The 25,140-nt window shown below is 38.0% G+C and overlaps 1 protein-coding gene across 6 annotated transcripts in view; it reads right to left on the bottom strand.

Annotated features, from left to right (window-relative positions):
* Ttc39b (tetratricopeptide repeat domain 39B) overlaps positions 1-25,140 on the bottom strand; it is a 125,174-nt gene that overhangs the window by 38,167 nt on the left and 61,867 nt on the right. For all 6 annotated transcript variants that reach the window (XM_046467374.2, XM_046467375.2, XM_046467377.2 and 3 more), the window contains 4 exons: positions 12,289-12,384; positions 6,405-6,515; positions 3,534-3,665; positions 2,540-2,616 (listed from right to left, as the gene is read on the bottom strand). In XM_046467374.2, coding sequence (XP_046323330.1) covers positions 2,540-2,616; positions 3,534-3,665; positions 6,405-6,515; positions 12,289-12,384 — 416 coding nt within the window. The remainder of the gene's footprint in view (positions 1-2,539; positions 2,617-3,533; positions 3,666-6,404; positions 6,516-12,288; positions 12,385-25,140) is intronic.

The following is a 25,140-nucleotide window of genomic DNA, read 5'->3' on the forward strand; positions in this document are numbered from 1 at the left end:
CTCCAATATCATTTTCATACTACAAAGAAAGAGGGAAGCAGGGGTCAGTAGAGAAGCCATATAGAGTGTAACAGAACAGGGAATACAAACAGAGTCCTCAGATTCCCTTGGATTGGCGGGGGGGGGGGGGGCCTATTTAATCTCCTATTAATCTTCGTTAGAGGACTGTAGAACTACTAGTGCAAATTTTTATTCTTATGGATACCTGGAGGTCAGTTTCTGGAAGAAAAAAGCAAGATGGGTTTCAGGGGTCTAGAGTTGCTAGGTAGCCAGTCAGCCATGAATGGGTGGGCAGAGCTAAGACAAGGAAGGGTACTTGTCACAAGTATCACAGCCACCAATCATCTTGGCAATCAAACATCAAGACCCTCACAAGAAAGCTTGCTGATGGCTATTCAAGGGTAATAACCAATTCAGGTGATAGGAAACAGAGGCAAAAACAGGGGGACTCTATTTCCTTAAAATCCCCAACTCTGAGCATCATGCCATCCTCCCATGGATACAGTCCATGTAGTCCTGTGCTGTCAGGAAAAAAAAAAAAAAAAATCCAAAGGTAGACCTGGGTGGGACTCTGGAAACTTTCAAGACCCCCTCTGCCACTAAAACTGGAGATCAGGAAGGGCCCAATATCTCTCTCTTCTCTGAAAGAACCCATCTCTCCCTTAATAGTATCCCCTTTTCGTCTTTCTTATCCCCTCTAAACTCATAACTATTATTCTGAATGACAAGTTTTAAATCTTTCTGGCCTAATTTCAAGAAAAGAGGGGGCCTCCGCACCGCCTCAGTTTCACAGTAGGCATCTGCCCTGTAACAGAATGACCAATGAAATGCCATTTTGTTTGGGAGGCAACATCACACCCTCTCAGAACAAGTCCTGAAGATGTGATATGCATCAATCCTCTCTGGTGATCAACACTTGAAACTCACATCACGCAAATGTTCCCAAGTTCTCCAATGTCCATAATGAGTTGATGACACTTGTCTAAAAAAATGAACACTTCACGATAAAACACACTCAATAATGTGTGTGACGTACACTTGACCATGAGAAATGCCTCTGACAGTTTTCAAAACTGCTCTTGCTTTTAATCAGCCACAAAGATTTCAAGTATTTTGTGTTACTTTCTCCAGAGAGCAAGTCTGACAATGACAACGCAGGAACAGATTCCTTTGAGATGACAGAAGGTTCTGAAGGACATATTTTTAATTCTGCAGGGTTACCTGCACACTCTTTTCTGGTAAGCCATCCTCACTAGGGTAAAACATCAATCAAACAACTGGAAACTTCTGCCCTGATCTCAGCAGGAACATCAAGTAACTGACAACAGGCGTCCTTTCTTCCCATGCATCTGCTCAGGATGCTGTAGGCATTCCTAGATTCCCGAACATTCCTAACTACCTGTCCACTAACAGAATACCTATGATACTGTGAAGTATTAACACTTTTTAAAAGTTATCAAAATTACTTTGACCTTGGAAAAAATTCTTAATAACAGAGAAAACTGAAACTCTCATAAGTGGATAGTAAGAATATAAGTGTCTTAAGTTTTTAGAGGAAAAAAATTGCAATGCCTGTAAATTTTTTAAAATTTCAAACCCTTAGAACTAGTATTATGATCTAGATATGAAATGTTTCCCAAAAGCTCATGTGTGAGACAATGCAAGAAAGTTAGAGGTGAAATGGTTGGGTTATGAGAGCCTTAAACTAATCAGTGTGTTGATCCACTGATAGGGATTAACTGGGTAGTAACTGAAGGCAGGTAGGGTGTGGCTAGAGGTGTGGGTGGGTCATTGGGGGCGTAGCCTTGGGGCTTATATTTTGTCTGTGGTGAGGGGAGCCTGGTACCAAGTTCCCAGCTGCTTTCCTCAGCTACACTTCTCTGCCATGATGTTCTGTCTCAAACTGAGGCCAGGAGGAATGGAGTAAACCATCTATGGACAGAGACCTCTGAAACTATGAGCCCCAAATAAACTTCTCCTCCTCTAATTGTTTTGTCAGTCTTTTGGTCATAGCAGTGAAAAAACTGACTAAAACAACTAGTAATCCCATTTGTAGGAATTTATCCTATGAAATATTTTTTAAATGTGTGAAGACACATGTACAAGGGTTTTAGAACATCATTATTTGCCACAATGAAAAACTAAAAATTATATGACTGTCCTTTAATAGAGAAAAAACAACTAAATTATGTATATCCATCATATGCAATACTACATAGGTGTAGAATGAAGCATATTTATATGACCTGGGAAAACATAACATCATAGAACGACATGAATTACATGATTCCATGTTTGCAAAAGGTGAACACCACATAAACAACCACCAAAACCCTATGGGTTTCTTATATGTTTGTACACAGAAAAGTCTGCAAGGCTTTAAATTCACCATTAGCAATGGTTACTTCAGGAGGGTAAGCACAATGGGGAAGATAAAAGATTCCATTTACTTTCTACACTTCAGTATTGAATTTTATGAACATGACTACCTTTTAATTTTTAAAAGAAAATAAAAATTAATCTTTGAAATCACTCATACCTTCACTCAGCTGTTCCAATGATCCTCGAGAAAGAAGACTTGAAAAAGATTCTACAACTGTGCATTTTTTCCTATATCTACATTGAGTAAATAGATAGGGAGATAGGAAATAGAAAGAAAAAATAAAAACAAATCAGGCTGTGTTCTTTTTCATTTGACATTCATTTCAGCAGTCACACCAAAAAGTCACCAAGCTGCAACTCTAAACCCTCACATCTGCAGGGAAGAGGCCACCCTTTTCCATCAACTGCACACCTAGCTCCTAGCACAGGGCTAGCAACCCACAGACAGTCACCCCATATTTACACCCCACATGTGGGACAAACCCACACACACTGAATACTAAACCTGCTAGGGGTCTTCCCTTATCTCTATGGCTATGTCACCAGTGGAGTTAAAGTGCACTATTTGAAAGTGCTCTTCATTTGAGGGGCTCACAACATAATATATAAAGATGTCAATTTACCCATGTTAAAATTTACTAACACTAATAATAGCTTTTACTATGTTATTCCTAAACATACAGAGGAAAGCTCAAAATATGATGAAAAAATCTACCTTATTTTGACCAATCCAAAGTACCCAACATAAGTTCTTCTTATATGAACAAAATAATCCTGTTGGAATTTGCAGCATCCCACATAAAACAAGCTCCTTGCTTGACTTGGCACAGCATACAGTACTCAAATCTCATCCACTTCAGGAGACACCTGAGAGATGCTGGCTATTAACCTCACTGAAATCTCCCTCACATCTTCTCTTTAGCTGAGGCCCTAAACTATCAAGAAGAAAAGTCTGGGAACCACACTATTCCTGGTAGGAATTGTTAAACTCTATTATATAAAATTGGATGAGGCCAAGAAGTTTTGAAGCTGAAATCCTTTTCTGTATCTGGCCAACCTTAACCAGAGTTCTCAGGCAAATAAGGCTCATTTTATCACACAGGATCAGGGTTTGGGGGTCAGATCTCAAGTATTTAACTCTTCAGTCATACTTTTGGCAGGTTTGTAAAGCGTCCTTCATGGCAGAAATGCCTTTTTGGATGTCCTGTTGCTCAAAGGTCATGACAGCCTGCAACACCACAATGGTACTGTAGCCCAAGGCATGGTACATACTCTCCTTAGCCCTAAAAAGAACACAGGGAATTAGTGCAATTCAATTAAATAAATAAAAAAAAAAATCTAGGCTTTTTTGATACTAATCACAAGAAATCCTACCAAAGCATGCCCTAACTTCCACAGTAATAACATCTAGTCTTTCACCATAATCACTGAAATGTTACAGCCTGTGAGAGGCGGATGCTTAAGAACTTTACTGTCAAGAATTTTCCAAATTAAACCCACACAGGCAGGACAAAATGTTCCAGGAGAAGAAGCTCAAGTGGACAACATGCCTTTCTCTGCTTCAGCACAAGGGGGCAGCCTGCTGATTCATTTCCCAGAGCAAACAACATTTTCTAGTTAAACAAGGTGCAATGTGCTGCCTTAAGATTTAAAATAAGTGCTAAAAATAAAGACTATTGGAAATGTATTTTGTGACAAAGAGATTTCATTTTGGGTGATGGGGGTTACACGGGATTGAACTCAGGGGCACTTGACCACGGAGCCATATCCCCAGCCCTAGTTTGTGTTTTATTTAGAGACAGGGTCTCACTGAGTTGCTTAGCACCTAGTTTTCGCTGGGGCTGGCTTTGAACTCTGTTCTCCTGTCTCAGCCTCCTGAGTCACTGGGATTACAGGCATGCGCCACCATGCCTGGCCTCAATGTTTTTTGAAAGAGGAAGATTCATTTAAAATCATTTCCTTTCCTCTACAGCCAGAGATCAAGAAGAAGCAAGATTTGGGGCAATTGGAGGGGACTGGGTCAGCCCCAAAAGGGCCTGACCAAAATAAATCTCAAATCCTGTATCTGATCTAATTGCATTATCTGAGATTCCTAATTAAAGTTCTTAATAATTTTAGTTATTAAGTTATCAATGGTTGCTTCAGGAATCTAAGAATGTTCATTAGTTCTACTGTGGAACAGACATCTCAATTTCCTGGATGTAAAAGCATTACCATCTCTTCTCAAAACTTATGACGTTAGTTATTTATGATATTAAAAATACCAACACATATCCAGGAGCAGTGTAGCACATCTGTAATCCCACTAGCGTGGGAAGCTGAGGCAGGAGGATTAAGAATTCAAAGCCAGGGCTGGGGATGTGACTCAAGCGGTAGCGCACTCGCCTGGCATGCGTGCGGCCCGGGTTCGATCCTCAGCACCACATACAAACAAAGATGTTGTGTCTGCCGAGAACTAAAAAAATAAAATAAATATTTAAAAAAAAAAAAAAAAGAATTCAAGGCCAGCCTTAGCAACTTAGCAAGGTCCCAAGAAACTTAGCAAGACCCTGTCTCAAAATAAAAAATAAAAAGGGCTGGGGATGTGCCCCAGTAGTTAAGCACCCCTGGTACCAAAAAAAAAAAAAAAAAAAAAAAAGCAATGCATATGCCTGGGGATGTGGCTCAGTGGTGAAGGGCTTGCTAAGATAGCAAGGCCCTGGGTTCATTCCCAGCATAGCCAAAACAACAACAAACCAATGCACAGTTCTGTTTTTAATTTAAATATTAAGGCTCAACAGCCTGCTGCTATATGAAACAAATACAAGCCACACTAATTTTTTTCCCTTCCCCCATGGAAATAAATAGTCTAAACAATTCTTTGGTAATTTGCAGTTTGTCCTAAACAGTGAGGCCACTGGCTGTTCAAAAGAACTACAAGGGGTCTGGGGTTATGGCTCAGCAGTAGAGCACTCGCCTTGCACATGCAAGACTCTGGGTTTGATCCTCAACACCACATAAAAATAAATGAACAAAATAAAGATATTTAGATACAACTAAAAAAACAAATATTAAAAAAAAAAGAACTACAAGGAATAAGAGCAGCCAGAAGTTATTCACTAACTGTGCCTTCAAACCTATTATTTTTCTAACTGAATGTTCTTCCAAGAAGGAAAAAAAAGGTTCAAGCGGGGGAGTATTTTTAACAATGACGCATGCATAAATATCACGGACTATAAAACTTGACTGGATACAAGATTATATTATAACCAGTTAGGTGTGAATGGAAGAAGGGGGAAAAAAAGACTTGTTTGAATAAAAAAATAAAAAATATAGGTAGGTAGGCTGAGAAAGGAGACAGAGGAGAAATAAAGAAGGAAAGACAAGAAGACTGCAAAAGGAGGTAGAGGGCCAGAACACAGAAAAAGAAGTCTAAAGCACCTAGAAGGGTGGAGGAGGGAAGAACATTGGCAAGGCAGAGGTTGAGACAAGAGCTGGAGGCAACCCTGACAATTTTCCTTAGCCTGTAGTCTCAACATTTATCTTATCATTTCTTCTTAACTTCTGAGATGCTAATTGGCGAATCATGATTTGAAAAATTAAGGGTACTGTTAATTAAAATTAAATTGCTCAACTTGGTTAATCACATATATAGGGAATCCCAGTAATATTATCTTGAAATTTAACATTGAGATTAGCATATTCTAGTTATTTGCCTCATTTCAAATGAATCTTTTTCTAATTATATTTAAAAGAAACATCCATGTAAATATTTCACTGAATAAAACAAAATTGAAGTCCTACAAAACTACATAACATGACAATATTTGAGCTAAATATGGAAATTAAAATATATGAAATAATCAGAAATTTTCTAATGATAAAATTTAAAAAGACATATTTCTTAACTAAATTTTAAAACTGACCTACAATAAGAGGTCTCAACCAAATAGGCTTATAAATATTTAGGTAGGAACACATAAATTAACCTATATGACATTAAAGAAATGGATAAAACAATGTTTCATCTAAAAATAAATTACCCTGGACGAAGCAATTCTAAGGCATCTGTAAATCTGTTACTTAGAAATAAATTCAATGCCACTGCACATTCTTCTAGGCCACTCTTGAGATCCACTTTGGTTGATGATGAACTAAAGATCAAGAAAAAAAATACAAAGAATTTTTATCAGTTTTATTATTAGCACACTTTCCCAGGGAATGCGTATGAACTTTGGAGACAGAAGGCAGACTGAAATTCTAACTCTACAACTGACTAGTGTAGGGGCAAAGGGAACACTCCCTCTGTCCTCTTGTAAATGATTTTTAGGGGAGATGAACCAAAGAACAGAGAATAGCCTGAGACAAAGTTCTTCTGGGTTCTGAGTATGGTGTCCTTCTTTTCTGCTAGTTAATCCTCCTTGACTAATGAGGTTATTGGGAATGGTGGATGCCATAGCAATTGCATTCTTTCTAGAAGAAGGAGGGACAGAGTGGGAGAAGGTTAGCGAGACCCTGGTTCTGAGTCTGCTACTTTCATTCAAAGCATCCAGCACATCAAATTGCCACACTTTGGAATACTGTTTTCTGAGTCCCAAAACTAACTTTGTCTGTTACATCCCTGAGTCTCAACTTTTTTATGTGTAAAATGGGAAACACCAACCTACTTGATAGGCTGCCTTGAGGATGATATTAATTGACAAATAATGATCAGAGTAGGCACACACACACACAAAAAAAAAAAAAAAAAAAAAAAAAAACCTGACAATTCACTTGGACCTACAAAAGTCCAATGAGTAACTAGAAGCAGGATTTAAAAAAACTTGGCATCTCTGCCTCCATTTTTGCATCTATCTCCTTTACTCTGAGTCTCTTTGGATTCCAGAAACAATAGATCTTATCAATAAACACAGTGTGATGAGTGGAAATTCCACCCCCCCCAACCAGGAAACAGTAGCTTTCTTACAGGTTCTGACAACCACCACCTACCCACCCGCCAATCCTATAGGGACCAACCAGAACACAGTTTGACCAAGACTGCTTGACCTTGCATACTTCTGACTCCACTTAACTATGTAATATAAAAGCTGGTGTCAGTTTTCCTGAAGACAGGGCTAAGGGCACTGGTCCTCTTCTCTTCCTGGTATGGCTATCCTAATTCCTGAGCTGGGAGTGGTGGCACACACCAATAATCCCAGCAATTTGGGAGTCTGAGACAGGAAGATTGTAAGTTCAAGATCACCCTCAGCAAATTAGCAAAGCCCTCAGCAATTTAGTTAAACCCTGTTTCAAAATAAAAAATAAAAAGGACTAGGAATGTAGCTCAGTGGTAAAATGCCCCTGGGTTAAATGCCTGCTCCTGCCTTCCCTTCCCTTCCTTCTTTTCTTTCTTTCAGTATTGGCAATCAGAGCTCCTAGGGGAGCTGCATCACTGAGCCCAGTCTTGTCTTTTTTTTTTTTTTTAAGACAAGGTCTCGCTAAATTGCTTAGGGCCTCACTAAATCACTGAGGCAAGCCTTGAATTTGCAATCTTCCTGCTTCAGCCTCCTAAACCACTGTGATTATAGGCATATACTGGTCCCAGCTCATGATTCCTTCTTGTTATTCACGTCTCACCTAATACACCACCAACAGAGAGTGGCTTGGCTGAGCCCACCCCATACTCCAGTTTTCCTTCTGTACCACTTAGTCCAGGATCTTGTGAATGTAGTATTTGTGGACATAAGATGCAAGTGCAAGGAGACTGTTTTAGTCATTTCTGCATCATCAGTGTCTTTGGTGGTACCTAGAACATGCTCAGTAAATATACTTGAGTGGATAGGTTCCTGTTCTGGGTAGAAATAAAAAAACCTCCTCATACTTAGAGCTTAAAGCACCTTCCTTCTGGGGCAAAGCAGAAAAGAGACCAGCCCTTGATGGAGGGGTAGCTGAAGAGCTAAGAATTGATGTGCCCTTAAGTTTCCAGAGAATGAGAAGATGAAATTACACTATGGTGTTCACAAGTCTCTCACAGCAAGATTTTTTAAAAGAAAGTTATTTGACTCTCTCATAGCAGTCCACCACCAAACCGTGTCAGTGTTACCTTCTGAATGTACCTTGGATTTATTCGCTTGCATCTCTATCACACAGTCCAAGTTAGCTCCTATGTTGCCTAGTGGCTGCAGAATTATTTTCTCCCCATCACCTACCCCTACTGCCCCATCAAATGTTTACCTAGAATTCATTCAATGAACACTTATGAAGTATGTGCCAGGTACTCAGCACTGGCAATACAGCAATGAACAAGACACAGTGAATCCTGGCTCTCTGGGAGAAAGGAAGGCAGACTTACATAAGCAGACCAATAACTAAGATCATCTCAAATTGGGATAAGGAGTTTGGGTTAGAACCTAGTTTAGAGAATGGTGTGTGTGTGTGTGTGTGTGTGTGTGTGAGAGAGAGAGAGAGAGAGAGAGAGAGTCACAGAAGGCTCTCCAAGAAGGCAACATCCAAATGCTGTACAATGGAATCAGCCATGGGAATATTTAAGTTAGAAACAGAGAAAGGATTCTAAACAGAAAATGTGGAGAGTAAGATCAAGAACAGGAGAAAATGAGTGCATAAAAGACAAAAGCCAGAAACAACAGAGGCAGCGAGAATGGATTTTATTCTAAGAACCAAAGAACATGCATTGCCTCAGAAATCTCTACTCCTTTTCTAATCAACCCTTCCCTTTAACTACTAGGCTTTCCAGTTTTACTTCTCCCTTATCTCTTCATCTTACTCATACCATTTCTCTATAAGGTTACAACTCATCCTTTATCCTTTGTCACAAGGAAATGGGCTCCCTGCCAAAAAAAACAACACCTCTGCATCTCAGCTGGCCTCTGTCATCTGGAAGGACACATTATACCTGTCCCGGCTTAGACAGATTAAAAACCAGATCACTACCTCCAAACACAGTAAACACAGCCCCTCTAAGTAGTGATTACGAGATTCACCTGGAATCAATACACCCTGCCCCTGCAAACACACACAACACTAGTGGTACCATGTGTTCACTAACCAGGACTCCTCTCAACATCTCTTAGGGACACATTTTCCTCTCCATATGTACTGCCATCACCTGAATTGAGATGCCTGTCACTTCATTACTGAATTCTGAATACCTGCCTGCTTTGATTTCATGGTCCTCAAAATTCATCATGCATTAGACTCACCTGGAGAATTTACTAAAATATACTACTGAGTCCTTCCCCCAAAATTTTTTTTGGTAGTGCTGGGGATTGCTTGCCTCATGTGCACAAGGCCCTGAGTTCAATCCCCAGCACCACCAAAAAAAAAAAAAAAAAAAAACTCTTAGGATTCCCATTCCTATGGGTCTTCCTTTCCTTATAAAGACTCTCATGTCATATTTAAAAAAAAAAAAATTTAAGTAAATCTGTAAGTTTTCTTCTTATCATGAGAAGGCAAATGGGTTCCTGAAAGGTGTGTTGCCCAGAAATGAGAAAATTGAGTGACAAGTTGCAATAGCTGTCCACTGCCGGCTATAGAACCAAGGATATGTACCTTTACATCAAGGGCACCCTGGGTATGTACCTTTACATTTTAATAAATGACAAACTGAAACTCCCCCACTGCCTGCCTCACAACCTTGTGTTGAGAAGCAAACAGGTATCTGTAGAGTGAAAAGTACCATGAGGTAAGGCAATGTTATTTTCTGTGCAGCCTAAATATATAAGTACCATATGTACATAATTGAAGTCTGAAGCCTCACACTACTTTGAAAGTGTCTTTTTAGCTGCTCCACAATGTGTTTATAAGTGCTTGCTTTTATTGGTGCATTAGAAGGCCTATTGATTAAAAGCCAGTGTGAGAATTTTCATTATTTGTGGGGTTGTTTTTTTTTTTTTTTGCAAACATTGATCCTACGATGGAAACACCTCAAAACTATTTCTTATATTTCACCTTCACTTCTTCCTTTACATCTATCTTTTAACTCTTTCTCTGACCACTTCCCAACTCAGAGACATGCACAGATTTACTTATTTAAAACAAATCCAGCAAGAAAGATAACTTTCCTTCAATCTTGGCTCTCTCCTACCACACAACTTCTCTGTGTAGTTAGGATCTTAAATGTCCCCCTAAGGCCCATGTGTTAAAGGACTGGTTCCCAGGGAGGTGCTGCTGGGAAGAGGTAGAGCCTAGTGAGAATCTGTAGGTAATTAAGGGTGCCTTTTAAGGGGATTGTGAGAATTTCAGCTCCTTCCTCACTCTCTTTTGCTGCCTGAACTTTTCTCTTTATAAGTTTATTATCGCAAGTATTTGTTTTAGCAACAGAAATCCTTTTCATAGGCAAAAGCTTCAAAAAAAAGTTGACATCTAGGATAGGGTTGTAGCTCAGAGGTAGAGCACTTGCCTAGCATGTATGAGGAACTGGGTTTGATTCTCAGCACCACATATAAATAAATAAAAAATAAAGGTCCATTAACAACTTAAAAAAAAAAAGTTGACATCTTCAGCTGCTACAGGCTGGCACTGTCCCGACTTTCTAAATTCCCTCCAAGATAAAGGTATCTGATAAACTGACTACAAAATGCAAAGGACACTTTTCAGCCTAAACCCATGCAGAATTCTCTGCTGACAAGATTCCAGAACTCACCCCTTCCACAAATTCCTTGCCTGTCCTATGGCAACTATCTCTGTAGCTCCTGCTTGAACTCTTCGTTCCCTCAGCAATCCTTTACTGTCTGTGTCTTATAGTTCCTTCCTCCACCCAGTCCTTTCTTTTTTGTTTTGCTTTCTCTTAATAGCATTTGTAGTTCATGACTTCAACACTATATACAAGCTAAAAGATTCCCAGTCTACAGATCCAGCACAGTGCTTTCTGTGCAAAGTCCAACTCTTATCCATTACTGCCTTAAGTAATTTTTATTTATTTTACTACAGCTTTCAAACTCAGTGTTATCATTGGTGATACAGTACTTACCTAGGAAACTATCAAAAAGATTGGAAGAAAACTATGAGAGAGAAAATTTTATTTCTGGGGAAAAAACAAACAGATTTCCATGGGGACATATAGAATAAAAAAGTAATGTGGGAGGCTGGGGATATAGCTCAGTTGGTAGAGTGCTTGCCTCACACACACAAGTTCCTGGGTTTGATCCACTGCACCACACACAAAAAAAAGTAATGTGGGGAGTCTGGGGTTGTGGCTCAGTGGTAGCACACTCGCCTTGCACGTGTGAGGCATTGTGTTCAATCCTTAGCACCATCTACAACTAAAAAAAAAAAATTTTTTTAAGTAATGTTGGAAATGAATGCCTTAAAGACATTTATTATTCTCAACTTTTTTCCCACTCTTCAACGCCTTCCACATATTAAGAGAAATTGCTGCCCAAGCACAGTGGTGTCCACCTATAATATCAGCTACTTGGGAGGCTGAGGCAGAAGGATCAATACCTAGTGAGAATTTATCTCAAAATAGAATAAAATAAACTTCTGGTAATGTTATAATTATATCAAGAAGCATATGGCTAGGAAAAGACTGGAATGAAATATAGCAAAGTCTGATAGTCTATTATAGTGGCTGCAATTATAGTTGATGTTTCTCATTTCCTCCACCTTTCCCAATTTTGGCAATGTGGTTATATTATTTTATAATAGAAAATAATCATTAAAATTTTGAAAGATTAAAAAAAAAACTCAAAAGGAAGTTGTGCCCCCAGAAGTTGAATTTAGCTTTTTGGCTTTTCTATAACACTGAGTTATTCAACAGTTACATATCCTCTTCTCTAATTTGTAAAATGGCACTGTAATTACCTAAGACCCTCCCAACCTCACTGGTTTGTTGAACACAAGGCACCTCGGGAATATCAGAATTATACTATCTAAAGGTTAGACTATTTCTTCCCTGATCCCCCAAGAATGCCCACACACTCTTCTAACCTGCTCGAACTTGATGTTCCAAGCTGTCTGGATGCCCGTTTGGTATCATATGATGCAAAGTGAAAGCTACTTGTTGCCATATCTGGTTGAGGAGACCTGTGAATTTAAAAAGGCAGAGTGAGTTTTTTATTTTTTTGTCCTGTGAGAAAAGTCTATAAGAATTCAAGTTCACAATGTAAGCCTTTCAATTATTTTGTACATATCACTTCCATTCTCATCACTTTCTGAAAATCTAGTAACACAAATCTACTGCCATGCATTGAATATTCCTGAAATATGGCCCCAACAGACTGATCTTATTTTTCAATTTATTCTAATGCACAAAAGATAAATTGAAATCTCATAGCTTTCTACTCAAAGACCGCACTGTATCTTGTATATACCCTCCTAAATCTTTTCCCAAGTAAATCTACTCATTATATTTTTTTAGAGAATTTTTTAATATTTATTTTTTAGTTTCCGGTGGACACAACATCTTTGGTTTTTGTTTTCTTTTTGTATGTGGTGCTGAGGATCGAACCTGGGCAGCACGCATGCCAGGCGAGCGTGCTACCGCTTGAGCCACATCCCCAGCCCTACTCATTATATTTTTAATAAATTGTCTAATTTCCCATTCTATATATACCATAGCAAGCTGAAGGAACACACAGGTGAAGACCAATCAAAATCTTAAACTTTATTGATCCAGAGATACCCTGTAGATACAACTAGGGGACAGGTCCACTCAGAGAAGGAAACTTACAGAAAGTTTCAGAATAAGCCCTGTCCTATATTATAATTGATGCCAATCTCTTTCAGCTTCCACTCACCTAATAGCACACATTCCAATAAGAAGAACTACAGTTATCAACAAAAGGGGCAGAACAAAGGACTACTGACTGTGCTAACTTTATGGAATCTTTTTTTTTTTTTAATTTTAAGATGTAAAATGCCCTCAGTAAAAGTGGAGTATGATTATAACCCACCTTTCACATTTTCCAATTCCCTATAATATTTTATATTCGATATAAATCTTATCCTAGACATATCAAATTCCCTAAATTTTATACATCAGTCAAGGAAAGTCAAGGATCTTCTTAAAAGGGTAGTTGTATGTGGGGTCGGGGAGGGAAGAAAGATCCACAGATGAAGGTAAATGTAGTTTAAAAGCTTATTCTCCAACACAAAAACTTTTTACTAGTAGAAAACAGAGAGCATGTAAATAAGTAAGACTGTAGAGAAGTGTTATGATTTTGATCTGGACTGTTTCCCCCAAGGCTCCTTTGTTGAAGACTTGGTCTATGATGCAGCAATGTTCAGAGGCAGGCTTTAGGGAAGTGATTGGATCATGAGAACTCTGACTTCATCAATGGATTAATCCATCAATGGATTCATAGCTGAATGGACTATTTGGAAGGTAGAGAGAACTATGGGAGGCAGGACCTTGTTGAAGAGAATGGGTCCTTGGGGTATGCCCTTGGGGACTATTATCTTGTCCTTGGCCCTTCTCTCTTTCTCTCTCTCCTTCCTGGCCTCCAAGAGGGGAGCTATGCTCTGCCACAGCTTTCCACCATGATGTACTCCCTCACCACAGGCCTAGAAACAATGACATCAGCTGACCATGAACTGAAACCTCTGAAATTGTAAACCAAAATAAACCCTCCCCCTTTGTCTTTCACAAGTATCATCTCACAGTGACAAGAAGCTAATTCAAGCAAAGGCTGGAACTCTGCAGCACACACACGACTCACAGGAGAAGCCCCCAGGAGAGTCACAGACATATGGCTATGGGTGCTGAATATGCCAAAATTACTCCACCTGTCTCAGTCACTGTGTGGACTTAGTTTTCATTCTTATGTTCCTCAAACAGGACTCTCAACAAACAAGCAAAGTATAGGCATTTATCTCCACAGATGCACTAATGTACTGCAACTCACTGTGGCGCAGCACCTGCTTCTAAAGCTATACCCTCTGCAGGTCAGTCAGGTGCACCTGGATGGGCCACTCACATTCAGCACACTCACAGTTTGTTTAGATACAGATCTAACTCATTCATTTAAACTACAGTATGGTATTTCATCAAGAACCTATTTTCCCATTTTATTTTTTATAAGAAATGTTTCAGGACAAACAGAGAAAATGAAGAACATGCAGTATATCTGGAATCCATTTTTGTGTACACTGTGAGCTAAATTTAACCCTCCTCCAGATAGACTATTAATAACTAATCCTTCAGCTTCCTGTTAGATTAGAAAGAAGACAAAAGTCAGACTGCATGTCCTCTCAAAGAGCACTGCCTGACAGGCTCACCCAAGAAATATTTTGTTCTCTAAGGGATTTACCTCTGACTTGCTATTTACATTAAGAATTATACTCTGTAAAATGAGATGTTAACTTACAGATAATTTTGGTCTGGTAGATATGCAAATAATCTGTCCGAGGGGGGTATAGTTTTATTGCTGTGACAGAGAGAAACTAATTTGGGATCTAACAAACCTTATTCCAATGCTTTCTCTTCAGATGCCCAAATATTCTTAGAACCAGTTTCACAATCTTGACGATTTCCTCAAATCTTTCCATGTGTTGATTTTGTAATTATTATTCTTTGACACGCTGTGTTATTCTGTACTTGCTGACACAGAGCAGGTTCCCATGTGTAAGCAAGACAGTTTCTGGGTATTCTCTTATTCCACACACATACCTGCCTCCTTCCGCACCAGTCACAGTTTTCATTATCATGGCTCTCTGATAACTGTAAGCCAATGGGAGCAAGTCCTCTACTTTATTAAATAAGCTTTTTGGAGGAATGAGACCATTATTATGAATCTTCACTTTTTTTTAGTCGTTTACTTATTTGTTGTTGCTTTTTATTATTTTTTCTTATTTTCATTCTTACTTATGAATTTTAGAATCAGTGACTGTAAGTTATGTTATTGGGGAATTCTGCAGGGAATTGCTGTCTTTACAAGATTGCTTCTTCATATTGCTATCAACACATATTGCTGTGATTTGAACATGGTTTGAAGTCCCCTATGATTACAGGCTCAGTCCCAAGGTAGCACTGTGGGATGTTGCGGAACTTTTGAGAGGTGGGACCTAATGGGAGGTCCTTAGGTCAAGGAGGATGTAAAATAGTTCAACTGCAACCCTGTGAGCTCTCACAGGACCACCGTTATCAAAAGAGAAAGCCTCGCCTGCTGGTACTCTGTCTCTGCTCCTGTCAGGATGTGACTGTTCAACCCTTCAGAAGCTCCCCACCACAATGTGCTGCCCAGCTGCTACCCTCACCACAGGTCAAACCAATGGGCCCTCACCCTATCTGATCTTGGACTTTGAACCTACACAACTATGAACTAAATACACTTTCATTTTGACTCAATTACTTTGTTGAAGTAATATAAAGCTGACTAACATTTATTCAAGCCTTATTTTCTTGTTAAAGGTTTTAGTATATGCACACTGCACTGATGATAATGTATCCTTACAAAACAGCCATGTTAGATTCTTATATTGCTCTAATTTTAGAAACTATACCATCAAAATAAGCATAGTCATTAAAAATTTAACTGAAAAAAAAATAATTGTTTGTTCTACTCCTGAGTATAATCTGAATATTATACTCACATGTTGGGAGGGGATGTATTTTTTTGTAGAGAAAAACAGTATTATTTGGTCGATAAAGGCTAAACAAAGTAACATATTTCAATTACAAATATTATTACACTGGAAAATATGCCCTTTTTTTTCTTTTTTGGTACCATAGATTGACCCCAAGATGCCTACCAACTGAACCACATTCCCAGTCCTTTTTATTTTGAGACAGGGTCTCATTAAGTTGCTTAGGGCCTAAGTAAGTTGCTGAGGCTGGCTCTGAACTTACAATCCTCCTACCTCAGCCTCCCAAGCCACTGGGGTTATAGGCATATGCTGCCACATTCAGCTGGAAAATATGCTCTTATTTTAACTACTATTATTATTATTATTATTATTATTATTATTATTATTATTATTATTATTATTTAGTTGTAGATTAACAGAATGCCTTTATTTTATTTGTTTTTTTTATGTGGTGCTGAGGATCAAACCCAGTGCCTCACACATGCTAGGCAAATGCTCTGCCACTGAGCTACTACTGTCACAGCCCTTGACTACTCTAATTGTTTTTGAAAAAGTTTAAACGGCTTGAGATAAAATTCACATTTAAAGATTACAATCATGGGCTGGGGATGTGGCTCAAGCGGTAGCGTGCTCGCCTGGCATGCGTGCGGCCCGGGTTCGATCCTCAGCACCACATGCAAACAAAGATGTTGTGTCCGCCGATAACTAAAAAAAAAAAATCAATATTAAAATTCTCTGTCTCTCTCTCTCTCCCCCTTCTTTCAAAATTCTTTAAAAAAAATAAAATTAAAAAAAATAAAGATTACAATCAGTATACTTTTCTTAATGTAGTCACATAAGTTTGCAATTATCACAATATAATTTTACCATCTGTCGCCCAAATGTGTCCATCTATTAGCAATCACTCCATTTTTCCTATTACCTCTAGTCCTAAACAAACACTAAACTACTTTCTCATCTCTAAATTTGCCTTTTCTGGACATTTCATATCAAAGGAATCACAATATTTGGTCTTTCATAATTAATTTATTTCACTTGGTGTGTTTTCAAGTTCATTTCATGTTATAGCATGTAATAATACATCATTCCTTTTTATTGCCAAATAGTATCCCATTGTTTATATATACCACTTTTTGTTTATCATTTCATGATATGTGGATTATCTCCATTTTCTGGATATCATGAATTCATGTACAAGTTCCTGTATGAACACAGAATCACTATGTCATATGGTAACTCTGAAACTGAAGAATTGTCATGACTGTTTTCCAAAGTGGCTATGTGATTTTATATTCCCCCCAATGCTGTATGAAATTTCCCATTTCTTTGTATCTTGGCAAACTTGTTATTATCCATTTCAGTGGCTATGGTGATATCTCATTGTGGTTTTAACTTGCATTTGCCTAATGACTATTAATGCTAAGAATCTTTTCAGGCACTTATTAGCCATTTGCGAATCTTCTTTGGAGAGACATCTATTCAGATACTTTTAGCATTTTTAATTAGATTATTTGTCTTTTTATTATTGACCTAAAAACTGCTCTAATTTTTAATCACTAGGTAGAAGAACTATTTTCAAATGAAAAGATCACAGCTATCTTTGCTTATACCTTTTCTCTCAATCAAACCATAATTAACAAAATCAATTAAAAGTTAAGTTTCTCCCCCAAAATCCAACACATCATGTCATATTCCTGTACAAGAAGATAAAAGCTAGCCTGCTGGGAGCCATTAGCCAAGTAGGTATGACAATTTCCTTGCCAGGGTACCCCATGTTGCAGTGACATTGAATGTAGGTGACCTTGCTCAAGGACCAGGGCGGATTAGGGTGTTCCCGGTTTAAGATAATTGGGTTTAGGGCATTCCAGGTTTAAGATTATTCCTGCTAGGAATAGGGCGTATCCTGCCGCCTGAGTTCCCCTTGAGTTCTCACGGGATTCAGACAGTATATTTTTCGGGAGATAGAAGCCCAGTGGAGGGGGATTTGGGAAGAGAACGTGGATTTCCCCAGAACGTGATTGTAGACGGCTGGTGTGAGTTCGGGAATAAAGAGTTGCTGTTTGAATCTACAAGCTGTGTGGTGGCTCGTGATTGTGTGCCCAGCCAGACGGCAGCATTTGTGCCCAGCCAGACTGCGGCATTTGGTGGCCCATACGGGGAACTTCTAAAGCTTGGAGGTAAGTGAAATTGCTCGCCCCTGAGGGAAGGCGAGAGAATGGGTGATCAATTCAAAAAACAATGTGTTCCTGTTTTGATTTATTTTGTTTTTATTTCAAGTTGCCTGTTCCTAGAACTTTCCCAGGCAAACTGGGGAAATGGTTGACTCAAGGTTTGAAGTTGTTCGCCTCCAAGGAAGAAAAATTGTTAGAGGAAAGTAAGACCAAGAACAGTTAGGACATATGTTGATACAATACAAAAATGTAGCCCATGGCTTTTTAAAGACGAGTTATTAAGTATATCAATGGGACCATCATGGTATCCTGTAGAAGGATTTTTCTTCAAGAAAGAGATGGCTAGTTCTGTTTACTACACTTGTCTAAGATCTTGGTTTTTACAGATATCTGATTAATTTACAATGCTAAAGTGTTAAAATATCAACCACTAAATATAAAATCAAGTACTCTTACTTATTAAGTTCCATAAGGTAATATATTTAAACATTATGTGTGTTTTCATAAATTGGTAAATGGAAAAAGGTTTAATATTGCTTTGTGTCTGTGTCTTTGCTAAAACAAGGTTACTAAGTGTTAAGATTCTATCATGTGTAATTTATATACAAAGAGTAGAAAAATTTTCAGTTGGGTTTCAATTATAGTATTATAGTATCATAAAAAACATGAAAGTCTTTCATTTTATTAAAGTGGAGTAATTTGTCTAAATCAGAAATTTTATAAGAGTTGTTTCAAAATGTGAATTTATAAAAAGGGTTAACGGTTAAAAAAGAGATAGAAAAAGATTCAAGATGTGGAAATATATTTTAATATAAAAGGTTAAAGGAAAAAGAAATGTTTCTAGATGAGATAATCTCTATGTGGTAAAGTAAAAGTTGTAAAATGCCATTTAAAAAAATTTTGAGGAAACTAGACTTACTTTAAAAGCTTGAGAAAGGAAGAAAGAAGAAAAAGGTATTTGTACATGGCAGATTGAGACAAAGCTTCTCAATGGAGTTTAAAAAAAAAGCCTTTGGTTGAAGGGCAGCCATGTAAACTAACATTAAGCGATTTAAACAGAATCTAAGCCTCGTTTAAAAGAGTGAAGTTGTAGGTGGTGAAAAAGTACATTTAAAAGTACAGTATAGATGATAATTAAAAGGCTTTAAAAGGTTAAATTGAAGGTGGTCGAGATACCTTCATGGTGGAAAAAAGATTGCTTTATTGCATCATTCGAAGCCTAGTTAATCTTAAAGGCATTACTTTAAAAAAAATGGGAAGATAATAGGATAAAAGATATTTAGATAAAGAAGATTAAAAATTTAAAGTGAAAAACTTTAAAGACAGAAGTATAGAAAGTTAAAAAGAAAAAAGATAAAGATGTAGGAAGATAAAAAAGATGCAGAAAGACAAGAATTTTAAACCCACAAAATAGGAAGAAAAAACTAGGAGGAAAATAAGCAACTAAGGGTAAATATACAAACCTTAGGAAAAAAAAAACTAGAAGATAGAAATAAGATAGAAAATGGTTGAAAATGTCAAGTAAAGGTATTTCAGATAGAAAATACAAAAGGCTAAGACAACTATTAGATACAGACATTCAAGATAGAATTAAAATGTATTTATTAAAGCAAAAAGAGGGAATTGGAAAGGGGTATATACCCCCCCAAAGATAAACTTAAAATAACCCTTTTTACTCTAAACTTTTTAAATTTGGATTCATAAGGACTTAGTGCTGCGGAAAGACATATGTATCCAAAAAATGTACATAAGCCTAAGGTACTTTGGAAAGATACTCTAACAGGACAATGGAAAGGTCCTGACCCAGTGATTGTCTGGAGTCGGGGTTTTGTTTGTGTGTTTCCACAGGAAGAACAGCAGCCGATTTGGATTCTAGAGAGATTAACTAAACAATTTCTACAGATCGAAAAGAAGATGATTTGACTCAAATCCATAACAGCTGATATCCAGAACTCCAGCTTGGCCATTCTTACATCTGCGACAGTGATTAACCAGTGATGCAATTTTTATTTCCTTGCCAGCGCACCCCATGTTAATTGTGGTAGTGCTGACATATCTTTGCTGATGGTGTCACCAGTGATGCAATTTTTCCCAAGGAGCCGTCAATTGGCTTGGTGTCGTGGCATTTCTGTATCCTCCTCCCTTCTGCTAGTGATGGTCTAAAATTTGGGGGCCAATGGCTTATGCTGGTAGTCAGTGACGGGTATGATCCAATTGCAGTGGTATCAACCTAAGACAGGAGGCTGACGCCTAAAGGTCAGTTTTCCAATGACGGGTAAGAACCATATGTTGAATTGGACAACCTACCAGGCACGGTCCTTAAGCCACATTGCTTGTTGTTTAATTAATCAGAAGGGGGGAGATGCTGGGAGCCATTAGCCAAGTAGGTATGACAATTTCCTTGCCAGCGTACCCCATGTTGCAGTAACATTGAATGTAGGTGACCTTGCTCAAGGACCAGGGCGGATTAGGGTGTTTCCGGTTTAAGATAATTGGGTTTAGGGCATTCCAGGTTTAAGATTATTCCTGCTAGGAATAGGGCATATCCTGCCGCCTGAGTTCCCCTTGAGTTCTCACGGGATTCAGACAGTATATTTTTCGGGAGATAGAAGCCCAGTGGAGGGGGATTTGGGAAGAGAACGTGGATTTCCCCAGAACGTGATTGTAGACGGCTGGTGTGAGTTCGGGAATAAAGAGTTGCTGTTTGAATCTACAAGCTGTGTGGTGGCTCGTGATTGTGTGCCCAGCCAGACTGCGGCATTTGTGCCCAGCCAGACTGCGGCACTAGCCCATTTAAAAAAAAAAAAAAAAAGAATGAAACAAGTTTTCAAAAGTTAAGAAAAATATACTTAATGTTCAGCAAACTTTTTCATCAAAGTTAGAATTTCTTCCTAGGGGAAAAAAGGAATCCATGTAAATAGGCCAAGTGACCTGCCCTGGGTCACCATTTATATATCTCACAGTCTGAATGGTATCCACTGAAACTCCCCTGGAAATCTATTGCTTAATATTACTTATTAAAGAAAACTGCTCACCAGCCCCAAACTCTGTCCATTGCATGATCCTTTCAAACAGCCATTCTCATGGCCAATGGTCAGAAGGGAGAGATATTGCTGCTGATGATGAGAAAGTAAGAACAGTGCAGAATTCAACAGATACCCTGCCATGCTATTTTACTGTCAACCTTAATACCATTTTACCTGGCTTATCACCAATGCTATCAGAATCAAAAGAATATATTCCAACTTTTTTATCTCTGCTCTGATGGTGACCCTTTAGAAGGAAAAATTTAAAAAGCCAAGAACTGTCAAAGGGCAATATAAAGATATAATTGTTCTATTAAATGAGAAATTTATTAATGTTTTCTTGAACGAGAAATGGCAAATTGATAAACTAGATAATCTTGCCATAAGTAACCTATGGTTGACTTACTACAAAGCTTTCCTCAGTCAAAACTATAAAACTTAATATAACCTTTAGGGCTTGAGTAGGTTGAGATTTGCTGTACTTATGTTTTCTCAAATTTTCAAAAATGATCATGTACTGTTTTAATCGATTTAAAAAAAAAAACTATATATCTTGAACAATTTAAGTTAAAATTCAAGAAATATTAATTTAAGAAACTACCTTCTGATCATCTTCTATGTCACACATAACTCAAAATGGTTCTTCTAAAAATATACAAGAACAGCATAATTTATTATTTTTAGTCCTTTCCACATGAAGAATTCAGAATACATCATTATCCAATGTGTTTCCAAAGTTATTTTAGAAATTTTCCAAATTTCCACTACTTTAACAAGTTGGTATTTAAATGGTGTAGTTTTCTAATTTCTCCTATTCTATTTCCTACATTGCTAACATACTTCAGTGCTATTTTAAGTTTTAAACTATAATAATTCTATTATCATATTCCTGAATCATTCTCAAAATTATTACTTTATATATATTTACCATCTCAACCAGGTCTTGAATGTATCTACCTTTGATGAAAATTAGCTATGATTTATTCTTTATTGAAGGAACTGCCCACACGGGAAGCTAAGCGGTGACAATCAGCAGGCACCATCACAAGTTCTCTAAAATCAGCCTCATTCACCATCTCTGGAGATCAGGAAAATGTAATACATGGAACCTGTGTGAATATCAGCAAGGTATCTGCCAAGTGCCCATAAGCCCTATATGAATGAAAGGAAGTAACAGGTTCATACATACACAGTTCCCCACTCACCCATGTAGGATACTCCAAAACAATGCCTGAAACTGCAGGGAGTACTGAGCCCTATATATGTGGGTTTCCTATAAATATATACCTATGAGAAAGTTTAATTTATAAATTAAGCACAGTAAGAAATTAATAATAACAAAATAGAATAATATAAAATTATACTTTAATAAAGTTCACATAAATATATGTAAACCTATGCACATACATACATATAAATTCCTCTTTGGACTCTAGTTATATTTTCAGACCACAGTAGACTGCAGGAAACTGCAGATAAAAGAGGACTAACGTAAGCAGACTCATAACTGTTTGAATAGCTTTACTCAAAAGGTTCTTCCCTTTATTCTATCCTGTTTTACATTTTTAGTAGTAACTGGGATTAAAATAGAGAAAATAAAATAAACCACTCTGCAGAAACCGATGAAGCCGGGAAATACAGCAGTAAATGAACCCTAATCTAAAAAGATAATGCTCTAAATGGATTGGTTACATTTAACAGATTAAAATTTAATTTTCATTCATAAACATTTCAGAGCCCCCATATTACAGGCACTGTACCAGGTGTTAAGACATATAAAATCATCCTGTCTCTGCTCAGAAAGATGATATCTGAGTAAGAATAGATTATAAATTCCTGAATTTGAAAGATCCAACTGAATAAAAGCAGGATAAAAAAGATGTGACTTAGCCCCTCTAAGAGATGTGAAAGTTGCAAATTACTTAAAAGTAAAATGATGAACACAACAGAATGTTAACTCTGATCCAACTTAACTGCAGTATTATTAGAAATGCAGTGTCTAAAAGTCGGGCACGGTGGGCACACCAGTAATCCCAGTGGTTGGGGGCGGGGCTGAGGCAAAAGATTGCAAGTTCAAAGCCGGCCTCAGCAAAAAGGGAGGCACTAAGAAATTCAGTGAGACCCTGTCTGTAAATAAAATTGAGTTCAATCCCCGGTACCAAAAAAAAGAAAGAGAGAGAGAGAAAAACGTACTGTCTAGAGTAAGGAAAAGTCTGTCTTAATGGTGGTCTGTCCTGATTTTCTTTTAATTAGCACTTTTTTAAAAAAGTAATTGTCTCTATCAGAATACAAACTTCTTGAAGGCAACAATGTAACACAGCATATAGCACCATGCCTTGCAAGTGGAAATCTTCAATAACATCCTGAGGATGAACTGAATAAATGAACAAAGGAGCAACTGAAGAATAACACCACTCTCCTTTGTTCAAGACAGCCACATCTGGCCTACCTGAGGTCTTAGACACACTTAAATGCAAGAAAGAGTTGGAAAAAAACAAAGGAAAAAATATAAAATCGCCCTTGTTCACTTGGAAGGTTCTAGTTCATCCTTCTAGTCCACCTCCTCTGGAGCTTCTCCTACTCTCAAATGATTAAGAAAAAAATGTATAATGTTTATACAGACAGAATGATAAAACAAATATAATCAAGTATCAAAACTGGATTAAGGGTATTCAGATATTCCTGTATTATTCTTGCACTTTTTCTGTATATTGGGAATTATCATTGTTAGGGTTTAGATATTAGGTATTCCCCAAAGGCTCCTGAATGAGACAATGCAAGAAAGCATAGAGGTGAAATGATCAGTTATGAGAGCCTTAACTCAATCAATACATTAATCCTCTGAAAGGGATTAACTGGGTGGCAACTGTAGACAGGCTATATGTGTCTGGGGGAAGTGGGTCACTGGAGGCATGCCTTTGGGATTTACATTTTGTCCCTAGTGAGTGGAATCAATCAATCTCTCTCTCTCTCTCTCTCTCTCTCTCTCCCTGGTGCCTTGTTCTCAGACACTTTCCTCTCTGACACTCTTCCACCAGGATATTTTGCCTCACCTCAGGTCCCAAAGAATGGAACAGGCCATCTATAAACAGAGACCTCCAAAACTGTGAGCCCCAAAATAAACTTTTCCTCCTCCAATTATTCTTATTAGTTCTTTTGGTCACAGCAGCAAAAAAGCTGACTAAAACAATCACAAAATAAGATTTTTTTTTTAGAGAGAGAGAGAATTTTTTAATATTTTTCAGTTTTCGGTGGACGCAACATCTTTCTTTTATTTTTATGTGGTGCTGAGGATCTAACCCAGTGCCCCGCACATGCCAGGCAAGCACGCTACCACTTGAGCCACATCCCCAGCCCACAAAATAAGATTTTTTAAAAAGATATCTCAGTGGCAAAGGACACAGACAGGAACAAATGATAGTGACCAGTAGATTTTAGTGACTGTGAACCAACCAACACCAATGGAGAAAAAGAAGCACTCAGTTCATGGGCACACCGACAGCCAGCAGTCAGGGGCAGGGAGGAGAAAGGCCAACGCAAAGACCACAGGACAAGGCCCCAGAGCAGACAGCACTTCCCATCCTGGAGCACCAGCCCCACAGTACTGCCTCCTCTTCTCAGTGTCATCTTGGAAGGAGAGGGAAGGAAATCCTTTGATAAGAGAGATATAGGCCTTTTACTTCACTGGGCACTTATCACTTCCCTCTCTCCAAAAAACATGAGTCACTGAAAGATACTAAAATATGAACAGATGTAATATTTAATTGACAACTTAGCAAGTTAATTTTTTTTCTGTCCTCAATGGGGATGACAGTTTTAGAGCAAAGTTAGAACAGCTGAAAAGAATAAAGATTCACATTCATATAAAACATAAGCCATTTTCATAAGAAAATGGAAGGTAGGGATTGCTATTTCTTTTGAAAAAGAAACAATCCCCAACTGATGCGATTTTCCTTGCCCATAGTCACAGCAAATTACCAACAGAGTAGGAAATTAAAACCAGAGCCAGCGTCTTTTAAATTCTTTCCTTAAGCAAAGCAAATCATACTCCCTCACAT

This window comes from Marmota monax, unplaced genomic scaffold (genome assembly GCF_021218885.2).
Source record: "Marmota monax isolate L192 unplaced genomic scaffold, Marmota_monax_Labrador192_F-V1.1 WCK01_AAM20220418_F8-fsc00033, whole genome shotgun sequence".
Lineage (NCBI taxonomy): Eukaryota > Metazoa > Chordata > Mammalia > Rodentia > Sciuridae > Marmota > Marmota monax.